Here is a 13,159-nt window from a genome sequence, read left to right on the forward strand (position 1 = left end):
ACTTTTCCATCCTCTCCATACAGAGGTGGAGTCTTTCCATAGTTTCATGGGGTACCCCAGAGCGGCCTGGCGGGGGAAACATAGGGTTATCTAACTCGAAATGGCTCGACCTCTCCCAAAGCGTCGAGGAAAGTGTTCCATCGCCCTCCGAAAAACCTTCTGGTGTGTCGGGAGACTCCCTGCCTGAAGGGGGTAGTCCCTGCTTCCCTTCGGGCTTTTTCGGCGTATCCTTTAATTTATGCGTAACGCTCGACGAAATCTTCGGCGTACGCTTTTGGGCGTCGGCTACAGCGATCCTTGCTAAGCTATCGGCGACTCGCTTGTCGGCGACTCGTTTGTCGGCGGAAGCTTGAGTTTTCGACGCTATGGGTATCGAACGCTCTACGGCGGTCTGCGCTTTCTGTTGATGCGCACCGGCCGATGGTTTGGTGGCAGCGCCCTTGTTTGCCGAAAGTCCAGTCGCAGGTCGCGGCTGCGGTTGCGAGAGGGGCTTCGAACCCGAACGGTCCGAGGAGGCCGCCGGTGGAACCTGCGTCTCCTTGGGCGCCGAAGGTCTTTTCGACTTTGTCGACGAAGAGCCGTGGGTTGTGTGCTTATGTGGATCTTTGTGTGCGTCTGTGTCGCCGGGGTGTTCATCCCCATAAGCAGGGCGTGAGCCGAGCCCGTCGGGGCCGGGGACAGACGACGAAGCGCGTAAGCGCTCCTTAGAGGGGGTTTCGACTTCCGTAGCGGAGGTCGTGGTATCGCGTTCCTCGTCACTGTCGGTGGTAGCAGCGGCGGGTGAACCTTCGGCCTTCGACATCGCGTAGGCCGCCCACCTTTTAACCCTTCGGTCTTTTAGAGTTTTAGGCTTAAGAAGCCGACACGCCGCGCACCTTTCCTCCTTGTGATCGAGGGGCAAGCAGCGGTTACACCGTGAGTGCTTGTCCTTCCAAGTGAATTTGCCTTTACAAAGTGGGCAAAACCTAAACGGTGTCCTCTCCATAGCCGAGGCAATAAATCGCAATACACACCCCAAGGGAAAGGAAGGGGAAAGGGAAAGGCATTCTCAGAAAAGACCCAGAGATGTCCCACGACCCCACTCTCCCTACTGTATATGGCCTGCGAGGCCAGGCCACGTGTTCGGCAGCGCCGAAGGATTTCTTCCGCTCGACCCTCCGTCGAAGATTCTTTTCGGCGGAGAACAGCTTACAACCGCGTCGAGGGAGGGATTATAAATATTAGAGAAAATATGACCAGGGGTCGAGGAGTTACAATGTCTCTCGAGGAGCTCCGCGTGAAGGCGACACAGTATTTAAGTTTACATATTTGCATTACAACGAGGTCAGAAAAATGACATTTACAGGTCAAAGGCCTTAGACTGAACTATAACAGGATCCTGGCTTTTGAGATCAAATGTACTACTAACTGAAACCATGTGGGCTCCATTTTGTTAACTTACCAGAGGGGCAGGTGCATGTAAAGCCATTCACAATATCCTTACAGATTCCACCATTCACACACGGGTTGCTGTCACACTCGTTCATATTGATCTCGCAGTAAGTGCCAGTGAACCCTGCAATCAAATGAAGAAAGGTTAGATTCAAAGCAGATGGCTGGAGTTGAAGCTAAGCAGCATGTGAAAAAACATTATGGAACACTCACAGGCAAGGTATTCTCTGAGAGGTAAACACACAAAGGACCAAGGGTGGGTGTAACCTGTGCACAGTCCCCAATATTTTCACACATCAGACAGTACCGGTAGAGTTTCTCAATTTATTTTGTGATCATTTCCAGACTAACTTGCCCTCCAAACATACAAACTGAGCCCTCACTGTGGGATCTGTTACTAGACATCGGTGGTGAGCTGCTAATCCAGTGTGAGGGGAGTTAAGAGGCTGACCCCATTTCTCAGAGTTTAATTTAGAGACACAATGGGACACTCAGTGCTGTGCCCAGAGTGTAGTTCTAACAGGAACCACAATGGTATTTGTCCTGTTTCATAGAACTCTATTCTAAAAACATAAAAGAATTTTTCTTGTGCACATAAACCGGTAATTAAGCTACAACCTAGTTGAAGATGTGCACGGTTTACATGCACAAGAAAAATTATGAAACAAGACAAATAAGATAATTGTGGTTTCCGTTAGAAGAACAAGTTACTTTCTTACCCGGTAACGTTCTTTCGATGGGATGTTCCGACGACATATTTAACATCTATGACAGGTAATAACCATAGCTGTGCTGCTTCGGAAAATTTTCGGCGTCTGCGTCCTGCATCGATGATGTCGATACGCTGTCCTAGAGGGCCTCCGTCAAACCGACATCACCGGATGTTATAAGTAGGACGCACGACGCCTGTAGCCTCAGTTGTAGTTTTTTACCCCCAGAACGTTTGGCACCAGACTACAGAAAGCCTTGCGGAAACGAAAGCTGCAATCGCATAAGAAATTCTGTAGAGGGGCAGATCGGGAGGGAGCGATGTGGAATATGTTGTTGGAGCATCCCATCGAAAGAACGTTACCAGGTAAGAAAGTAACTTGTTCTTCGAAGGGATTGGTTCCTCCAACGTATTCCACATCTATGACAGACTCCCAAAGCAGTACCCACGTAAGGAGGTGGGAAAAGAATTTAGAATTTTAGAATGCCCAATTAAATTGCAGAATAGAGGACCGCCTTGCCAAAGGCCAAATCTTGCCCATGGATAGAATCCAGGGAGTAGTGTTTTACAAAAGTATGGACAGAGCCCCATGTGGCTGCTTCACAAATGTTACAAATGGGAACACCCCTCTGCAGGGCAGTAGAGGCAGCCACGCCCCTAGTAGAATGGGCCCGTAAGCTTACCGGAGGGTCCTTACCCGCCAAGCGGTAACATTCAGAAATTGTCAAGATAATCCATCTAGACAAAGTCTGTTTAGTAACAGCTTGTCCCAAACGCCTTCCAGCGTATCCTACAAAGAGCTGATCATCCACTCTGACCCGGGACATGCGTGAGATGTAGAAACTTAAAGCTCTCCTAGGATCCAACCTGTGGAGCCTCTCTCCTCTTCCTTACCAGGATGCGGAGGAGGATAGAACGCCGGAAGAATGACCTTCTGGCTTAATTGAAATTCCGACACAACTTTCGGAAGAAAAGAAGGACGAACCCTAAGGACAACCCTGTCCTTATGGAACACTGAATGGTGGCTTACCGGAAAGTGCCTGCAACTCACTCACTCTGCGAACGGAAGTAACAGTAACTAAAAATACAGTTTAAGGTCAACAGTCTCAAAGGCCAAGAATGTAAAGGCTCAAACGGAGCTCCCATGAGGAATTTTAGAACCAGGTTCAAATCCCAACCGGACACTCCTCAGACGAGTGCTTAAATAGTACTTAAATATGGACAGAACCGCCAGATAACCTTTAATGGTACCCACTTGCAGGCCCTTGTGGGCTAACAAAAGCAAAAAAGACAGAACCACAGGAATGGCGCATGAAAAAGAATCCACAATCTTAACCCTGCACCAGTTGCAGAACTTTCTCCAACGGCAACGGTACAGGGACTTCGTTGCAGGCCTTCTGGCCGAAAGCAACACCTCCATCACGTCTTCAGGGAGGAACCAATCCTTATATCTCAACATTAAAGAAGCCAAGCATGAAGGTTGAGGGACTTGACCTCTGGATGGAGAACCTGACCTCCCCCCTCCCGTGAGAGCAGATCGCCTCGGTAGGGAAGATGGTGTGGAGAGCAGATGGACATGTCGAGAAGGTCCGGGTACCACTTTCTCCTGGCCCATGCTGGAGCAATAAGGATCTTTCAGGAACCAAACCTCCCCTCCACAACACTTTGCAGAAGGACGGTGACTGGAGGAAACACATACAGCAGTGGGAAGGACCACTCCACCACGAACGCGTCCCCCAAGGCTCCTTGTGGAGGAAATTCCTGCGAGCAGAATCTTTCGCACTTCCGGTTGACACTGGTGACGAAGAGATCCACTTGTGGGGTCCCCCAAAGGGCGAAGATCTCCAGGAGAATCTCCTGATCCAGCTCCCACTCGCGAGAGACCGTGCTCTGCTTTCTCAGAGCGTCCGCCGCCACGTTTGTCTCCAGCCAGGTGAACTGCCGAGATCGGAATTTCCTGCTGGATGGCCCAGAACCAGAGCTGCATCGCCTCTCTGCGCAGAGGGAGAGACCCTGCACGCCCCCCCTTTTTGTTGAGGTAGTGCATGGCCACTGTATTGTCTGTCAGAATAAGGACAGTCTTCCCCCACACAGACAGCAGAAAAGCCTTCAGGGCTAGCCTGACGGCCCTCAGCTCTGACGGAGACCAACGACCGTTGACTGTCAACTCGTTGGCATGAGATCCCCATCCCATGAGGGATGCGTCCGTCAAGATCGTCACCTCTGGCCACGGTAGCCAAAATGGAGCCTCCTTCATCAGATTGCCTTCGACGGCCCACCACAGAAGATCCTGGGCGACCGAGGGCGGCACCTGAACGGGAACGGACATCCTGAAGGAGGACTGTTACCACTGCATCTTGGGAGCCCACTGCAAAGATCTCATCCGCAGCCTGGCCTCAGGCACCAGGAGAATGCAGGATGCCATGAGGCCGAGCAACCTCAAGAACTCGAACGGCGGGAGACTCTGGGCATGTTGAAACTTGTTCACCATCTGCAGAATGTGATGAGCCCTCGCCTGGGGAGGAAAAAACAGCCCCAGGGATGTGTCAAGCACTGCTCTGATGTACTGGAGCCGCTGGGTAGGTGTCAAGTGGGACTTCTTTAAGTTGAGGGAGATGCCCAGCCTGTGAAGGGAGTGGCAGGTGACTGACCGATGATCCAGGACTTGCTCGAAGAGCGCACCCTGATCAACCAATCGTCCAGGTAGGAGTAGATGTGAATCTCCCCTTTCCTGAGATACACTGCCACCACCACCATGAGCTTGGTGAAGACCCTCGGGCGGAGGTCAATCTGAACGGCAGGACCCGGAACTGAAAATGCGAGTCGCCAACCGCGAACCTCAGGTACTGCTTGGGATGAATCGGTACATCAAAGTAAGCGGCCTTGAGATAGAGATACACCAACCAGTCCTAAAGTTGAAGGGCCTGGAGGACTTGAGAGAGAGTAAACTGAACTTGTCCTTCCTGGGGAGCTTGTTCAAACCACGCAAGTCCCTGATGGGTCTCAATCCCCCCCCCCCCCGTCTTTTTTCGGGATCAAAAAATATGGGGAATACCATCCCTCGTTCCTCTCCGCTACAGGCACCAGTTCTATGGCACCTTTCTCCAGCAGGGATTTGATTTCCTGCGCAAGGAGCGGATCCGGACTCAAAGACATTCCGTGGTGAATTGTCATGAGACCTCTGCCGGAAAGGAAGACAGTAGCCGTGGGCTATGATCTCCAGAACCCACACATCTGAAGTAATGGCACGCCATTCTACAAGATGCTGCGCCAGCCTTCCCCCAACCGGCAAACAATGGCACATGGCCTAATGACTGAGCTGAAGCAGCTGTGGCAGTGCCTGAGGGCAAAGAGGCAACCGCCCGAGCGGACTTGGCACCTCGAGTACCTTGTTTTCCACCTCTGGTACTCCTACGGTGGCCCCTTTGACTTGCAGATCCCCTCGATCGAAAGGAACCTGGCCTCCATTGCTGTCCCCTAGGACAAAAAGGCAGAGGTTGGCGAACTGCAGCGCTCAACGAATTTGCTGCAGCTTTAGAGGTCTACAACCTCAAGGCTCTGGTCAGCCTTGCTGCCAAAAAGATGGACACCATCAAAGGGCATGTTGAGAAGCCAGGCTTGTACGTCGGGAGCAAACCCCGACTTCTGCAACCACGCAAATCTGTGCATCACGGTGCTCGCCGCCATGGACCGGCTGACACGTCTGCCATGTCCAGACCCGACTGAACGGATTCAAACATGGCATCCTTGCCATCCTTAACGAGGGCAAGAAAACCATCCCGTTCCTTCCCTTTGGGAATATGTTCATCCGCCAAATTCCACAGAGTGTGAGTGAAACGTGCTAAGGCACACACGGAGTTGGCTGCCTGTAAAGCCATACCCCCTGAAGAAAACACTTTCTTCGCCCAGCCATCAAAACGTTTGTCGTCCCTATCAGGAGGGATGGTTGGGTACGACACCTGCTTTGCTGAGGCTGGAGCCGCCTGCACCACCAAACTCTCCAGAGTAGGGTGCGTAGTCAAGTAGCAAGGGCCGCTACTGGCTGGACGATATTTTTTCAGCAACAACTTGCTTACAGCCGGGATACTCTCCGGAGCAGTCCAAGCAGCTGCCACCCTTCTCTGTAAAGCCATATGAAATGGCAGCACCGGGTCAGTGGGTGGACCTTGGTCAAGGATATCCGTCAAGTCATCCTGCATAAAATCCACTGGTGGCGCAGACCACCCCCAAGTACTCCGTCACCCTCGACATGAGTCACCTGTATGAAGATTCAGCATGCGTACCAGGCTCAGGCCTGCCAAACTCAACCTCCGGGGAGGTATCAAGACCACTGGCATTGTGCAAAGACTGACGTAGGTCTTCCAACTGGCTATGACCAGATAACAGGTCATCAGGAACCTCACCTTCCTCAGACTCTTGATCCACCTCAGAGATGTAATCCAGAGGCTGGAAGATGGCACAGAAAAAGGCTCAAATACAGGCGTCGCCGAAATTGGCGTCGACGTCTAGTGTGGCGCCGATGGCTTCGACACAGACCTCGAGGGCGGTGCCCTGAGCGTAACGGCCTCGGTGCCGATGACTTCCTCGGAGGCAGAGCCTCAAGAGTCCCTCGACGGACATGGCGCCACTGCGTCGATATCTTCTTATCAGACATCACAGGCTCTACCGGTCTGGAAGGCGTCGAGGACCTGGAGCTGGAGCAGCCATGGCTAGAGCGTTCTACCTTGAGGGACCAGGACCTTGAAGGTTCCCGGTGATCGCGCCGACCGCCCGAGCCAGAAGGCGTGCGAATGGTGGCCCTAGCACGTTCCTTGCCGGCTTCTCTCGAAGGCGCGGACAGAACGGAGCCCTGCGACTCGAAAACCACCAACATTTCCTTACGAGATGCGTCCCATTCCGCAGGAGAGGAATGCTTGGTAGGACAAGCTACCCGCCATCTGGCGGAGTCCTCGGACGAGGAATGCGACCGGTGATGGCACTTCCGAGAGTGCCTCGAAGAGGCAGAGCAATGGCGGGAACCACTCCAAGACCGAGACCCCCTGGATTTACGCCAATGATGCGGAGAGTCGCCCCTCGAATCGTCGGTCGAAAGCCCAGCGTATTTTGACTTCCGGTGCTTGGAAACCCTACCTACCAACCGCTTCTTTCGCTCCTTCAAGGCCTTTGACGTCAAAGACTGGCATTCGTCACAGTCATCGGTGGCGTGGTCCTCGCCGAGGCACCAGAGGCAGACATCGTGCGGGTTCGTAAGTGACATCTTGGAACCGCAGTCCCGACACTTCTTGAATCCCGACCGCGGGGTAGAAGACATGATAATTTCCCAAACCAAGTTTGATAGAACCAATAGAATCAGAAGAACCTGAGGCGCATCGAGATCTCCGAAGGGAACATGTTCGCGGAAAAAACGGAACTGAGGCTACGGGCGTCCCACTTATAACATCTGGTGATGTCGGCTCGACGGAGGCCCTTAAGGACAGCGTATCGACGTCATCAACGCAGGACATTTTCCGAAGCAGCACAGCTGTGGTGATTACCTGTTGTAGATGTGGAATATGTCGGAGGCACCAATCCCTTCGAACTATACACTCTGGGCACAGCGCAAAGTGTCCCATTGTGTCTTAAGTATAACTCAGAGCAATAAGGGTCAGTCTCTGTCCCCTCACCCTAAATACGCGACTCACCAACGATGACTGGGGACAGATGCCACAGTGAGGGCTTAGTATGGTTGTGAGACCAGTTAATCTGGAAATTATCACAAAATGAAAAATGTATTGAAAAACTACCTGTACTGTCCGATGTGTGAAAACACAGAGGTGCCTGCAGGTTCTGGTACGAGTCCCAAAATTCACCCCATTTTCTCCGTGTTAAGGAGAATTGTCATTTCTGTGTTAATTCCCTTCTACCTTAGAGACCCCCAGCTCTTTTGCTGGACTTAAGAACTTAAAATTTTTATCCTAGAGTGAGCGAGACCTTTTTCCCCCACTCCCTCATTTATTCTTCTTTGATTTGAACCCTGCGTTTCTTTTGGTTTTGGAGTCTCTCAAACTCCATAGGCATCATCTTTTTGTATTCAGTGCAGTGTCACAGAGAAGTCTTTTGGATTTCTCCAAGATTAAAATACCTTCTCTTGGATAAACTATTTAAGAGTAGTAAAGGGAAATTTACTTTACTTACTTTTTCTCTTTGTAGACCCAGCACACACCATCCTATGTGGAGTGCCGAGCAGTTACTTAGTATCCCCTTTGACTACCTTCTCATGTAACATATTCACCCTCACTACGTTTAATGGCTGGTGGCAGTGGTGTAATTTTCCTACCGTTCTGTGTTTCTACCGCAGGCTGAATCCTCAGCTGCATTATTGCACCCATGGGTGCCTATTTTTGTCAAAATGGCCCTGGTCTTTTTTCGCCATTTCTTGCTTGCAAGGTCATTCTTGAGATGTACTCTGTGCACCAAAGCAGGTTTGCTCACTTATTTCATTTGGTCTTTGTGCGGGATTCACTGGTGAAGCCCACCTCTGGCTCCAGCGTGTCTGGCAGGAAGCGAGGGAACTTCCCGAAACTCCCTGTGCTCAGTCTCCTTGGTTACAGGAATGCACTCAAAAGGTGATTAGCTGTCTGTCCTTGGAGGGCAATCACCCTGCTGTCTGAGTGCAGCTAGGCTGAAAATGCATGGGAGAAACCTATATAAGGTGAGGTTTCTTTGACTGAAGGCAGAGTCTACCACTCACGAAGCATCTGAAGGAATTTGGAAGAGAAGCTTGCTGCACTGTCCTAGACAGTTGTACTGCCCAGTGAAGCCCTGTTGCAGTGCTGAAGCACCAATTTTGTATCAATTAGAGAAGCCCAGAACGGATGACTTCTCCCATTGGGTTAGTGGGCCCAATGGGAGCAACTAACCCCAAGACGAACTTTTGTTGGAAAACTTCTCCCTGTTGGCTGTACTTCTTTCCTGCTGCTGGAACCGAGTGCAAGGGGTCAGGAAACCCAGAATCGAGTGCATCTTTAAGACTGACTCAAGCTCCAGGAAGATCCAGAGGACCCTCCCGAAGCAGAACTGTTAGGCAAGATTGTATACAGTAACCCTGTGGGAGACTACATTAGCCTCGTGTTCTTGATAATAGGTAGCCCACCTATTGCTATAGGTCTGTACTACACAAGTTGGTAGAGTGACTGAGCAGCCAGACTTATCTCAAGAGGGGTAGATGTGCGCTGTAGAGATGCAACACTGAAGTTCACAATTACAAGTATTCAAATAACACTTCTACTCAAGGTTTTCAGGTAAAATAATTATTTAACAGCTGGTTTTACATAAGCCTTCTTTAGAAAGGGCAACATGCAACCATAAAAATACACTTCATAACACTTCCTCAGATTTAAGTTAAGTTGATACCCTTTTGGGATGTCACAGACATACTTCCTACACCCCGAGGGAACTTCAATTACTAGGACACTGTGGACATTGATATATCACTTAATGCAATACTGAGGTTGTGGAAAAGGAAAAGGTTAGGGAAGGAAAAAGTTTAACAGGTTCACAGAGCATGTGAATACTTTCCAATGAAGTCTAGGTTAGACCTTTCCCAGCAACACAAGTTAAACTTATGCACCACCTATGAGGGACAGTTAAAACCAAAGTCAATGAGTCAGAAGAGTCTGCAGGGAGCCAGGACAGCCAAAGTCAATTGAATGTCTAGGAAGCTGAGGCACCTCTTCGGATCGCACTAAAGTCTTGCACCATGTTATAAATTAGAGAGTTTGTCGAAAAAGATCACTGTAGCGTCACAAGCGGTTAGGCTTGTGAAGGGCAAAGCTGCAAGCAACTCTGCATAAAAAGCAGCTACTGTAAGTCTGCAGTAAGAACAAACGAGTTAGACCAAAAAAGGTAAGTGCCCCTTTAGTCAAGAAGACAGTACCTTGGGTTGGAAGAAGAGGATCCAGTTGGCTTCTGTTCAGGTTGCAGTCTTGCAGGTCCTGGGGAGGACGTATGGAAGACTCCTGCACTACAGTTCAAAGGTTGGCGGCTACGGGCTCTTGCCAATTTGGTGGCACTTCATGGTTTCAGCTACCGGTCAATAGCACCACTGCAGTTCTTGGACACTTGAAGGGCCCCCATTGCTTCTGCAGTCCAGCACTCTGTTGAGGTGGCACATGCTTTAATCGTCCTCATTCGGGAGGGTCTTTAGGATCTTGCAGGAGCTCAGAGGAAGGCTTAAAGACGATGCACTGGTTTCTGGTGTTCCTGACCCCTAGCACTCTGTTCCAGCAGCAGCAAGGAACTACAACCAGCAGGAAGAGGGATTCCAGCACAGTTCGTCTTGGGGACAGTTGGTCCCACCAACCCAAGGGAAGAATGGTCAGTTCTGGGCTTCTTTAGTCGATACAAAATTGCAGCTTCAGTACTGCAGCAGGGCTTCACCGGGCACTTCAAGGGTCCAGGAGGTTACAGCAAGCTTCTCTTCTTGAAGTGGTCGAGACAGCCTTCTGTTCAAGAGACCTCCACTTTTATGCGGTTTCTTCCATTCATGCACAGCTGTCACTCACACAGGAGGGAGGTGTCCTGCAAGGACAGCAGCCAGCCAATCAGTACTGTGTGCATTCTGGTAACCAAGAAGAAATACAGGGAGTTTGGGGCACCTCCCTCGCTTCCTTCCTTGCCAGACACACTGGACCCAGAGGTGGGTTCCAAAGACAAAAACAAAAGGGTTAAACCTGGTTTGGTGTGCAGAGTAAAACCCAATAAAGACCTCACAAGCAAGAAATTGCAAAAAAAGACAACCGGGCCATTTTGACAAAATGGGCACCCATGGCTGCAATACTGCAGCTGAGTATTCAGCCTGCAGTAAAAACGCACAATGGTATGAACATTAAACCACTGCCACCAGCCATTAAATGTAGTGAGGGTAACAAATGTTACCCGAGTAAGTAGACAAAGGGGCTACTAAGTAACCCCCAGTACTTCCACATAAGATGGGGTGTACTGGACCTACATAGGAAAAACAGGTAAGTAAAGTCCATTTCACTTCACTACTCTTGGGAACAGTTTACCCAAGAGAAGGCATTTAAACCTTATGAGAAATCCAAAGGACTTCTCAGACACTGCACCGAAGGTGGTGTGTGTCGCAATGCAAAAAGGTGATCTCTATGGAGCTTGTCTGACTCCCAAACACATAGAAACAGAGTCCAAATCAGTGTGAGAAAAGAGTCTCACTCACTCAAGGATAAAAATTAAAAGTCCTAAAGTCCAGCAAAGGAGCTGGGGGTCTCGAAGGTTGAAGGGAATTCGCACAGAAATTATAATTCTCCGTAACATACCCCAGCCTGACACACCTCACCAGAGTGCTGGACTCCAGAAACAAGGGAATCCCTTCAAGGGTCCAAAAACCACTGTGGTGCTATTGACCGGTAGCTGAAACCACGTAGTGCTGCTGATTTGGAAAGAGCCCGTAGCCACTGCCGACCTTCAAACTGCAGTGCAGGAGTCTTCCAGACATCCTTCCGCTTGTCCCCACAACTGAGGCCCAGGAACCCAGGATCTGCAAGACTGCAACCAAAACAGAAGCCAGCTGGATCCTCTTCTTCCAACCTAAGGTACTGTGTGGACGAAGCGGTACTTACCTCTTGTGTCTGTAGCTTGCTTGTTCTCACTGGATACTTGCAGTAGCTGCTTTATGCAGAGTTGATTCCAGCTCTGCCCTTCATAAGCCTTACAGGTTGTGGCCCAACAGCGATTTTTTTGATACAAACTCTAAAAACATTGTGCAAGACTGTTGTGCGATCTAAAGAAGTGCCTCGGCTCCATAGATATTGTTCAAATTTACTTTGGCTGTCCTGGCTCCCTATAGACTCTTCTGACTCATTGACCTTGGTTCTAACTGTCCCTCATAAGTGGTACATACGTGTAATTTGTATTGCTGGGAAAGATCTATTCTAGACTTCATTGGGAGATTGAAAAGTATTCACATGCTCCGAGAATAAACCTTTTCCGTCCCTAACCTTTTCCACACCTCAGTATTGCATTAAGTACAAAAGGTGTTATATCAATGCCAAAAATTGTCCTGATAATTGAAGTCACCTCCAGGTGTATGTGTGCAAGTGTTACACTTCGGGCTTCCCTGCAGTCTTCCCTGCAGAATACGACTTCTTTTCAAGCTCCTCTGGACCAGATACAGGTTGCCATGGCGCCTGTACAAACTACGACGGACTCCGTGTCAGCTGACACGTCCTGTACATGGAAGACATACGGCAAGACACGCCCCCATACGGCTTTAAAACCACTGTCTTTCAAGGGGCTCGTTGCTGCCAATTAACGTTACAAGCTACAGCGGTTACGTCCGTTACTACTTCGTGTCTCCTCCACACAAATTCCTCATCTGCTTTCCTGGTTTTGACCCTTGCCTGACTTCTGGATTGGTTTGCCTCCTCCTTTATTCCTGTCGTGCTCGTCTGGCTTTTGACTCGGAACGTTATTGGATTCGGCTTCCTGCTGTCTCTTGCGGTACTACATTCCAGTTAGCCGCTTCTGAGCGCTGAACCACAAAGCCTTGTTGTCAGCAATTTGGAACTTTCTACGCTTACTCTGGATGCGTATGTGCTCAGGTACATACTTATCATTGACAAATACCGTCTCTGCTATTATTTCTCTCCACGACCTTGTTTGGATATTTGACTTTTGTTGGATTCTGGGACATTGAGTGACTATTGTGAACTTAAGTGCATATAAACGTTCTGCTGAAACTGCACCAACCCGGCACTAGTGCGACCCTCGTGCCGTTGGGGGCTACTTCCCTATACTAACATTCCTGTTTGTTATTTTCTCCTTTCGTTGCCTTCTGTTTCATGGACTACTTTCCTCAAGATCTCCTTATTCAGGTTAGTTATTATTGGTTCGATATTTAGGTGGATTGATACTTTAGGAAGGCTCTTTAGATTATCCCACTGTGTTTATTCATATCTTTTGTAGATCCATCCCGGGGAAGCTCCACTCCAATACTTACCTAGGTAGTTTCCCGTAGAATAT

General features: G+C 49.7%; 1 protein-coding gene across 1 annotated transcript in view; it reads right to left on the reverse strand.

Annotated features, from left to right (window-relative positions):
• The window catches only part of LOC138447652 (neurogenic locus notch homolog protein 3-like), a 536,025-nt gene that overhangs the window by 286,937 nt on the left and 235,929 nt on the right, over window positions 1-13,159 (reverse strand). The window contains exon 9 of the mRNA XM_069603876.1: window positions 1,442-1,555. Within this exon, the coding sequence (XP_069459977.1) occupies window positions 1,442-1,555 (114 nt within the window). The remainder of the gene's footprint in view (window positions 1-1,441; window positions 1,556-13,159) is intronic.

Source organism: Ambystoma mexicanum, chromosome 3q, assembly GCF_040938575.1.
Source record: "Ambystoma mexicanum isolate Mex_15411 chromosome 3q, UKY_AmexF1_1, whole genome shotgun sequence".
In the NCBI taxonomy this organism is placed as follows: domain Eukaryota; kingdom Metazoa; phylum Chordata; class Amphibia; order Caudata; family Ambystomatidae; genus Ambystoma; species Ambystoma mexicanum.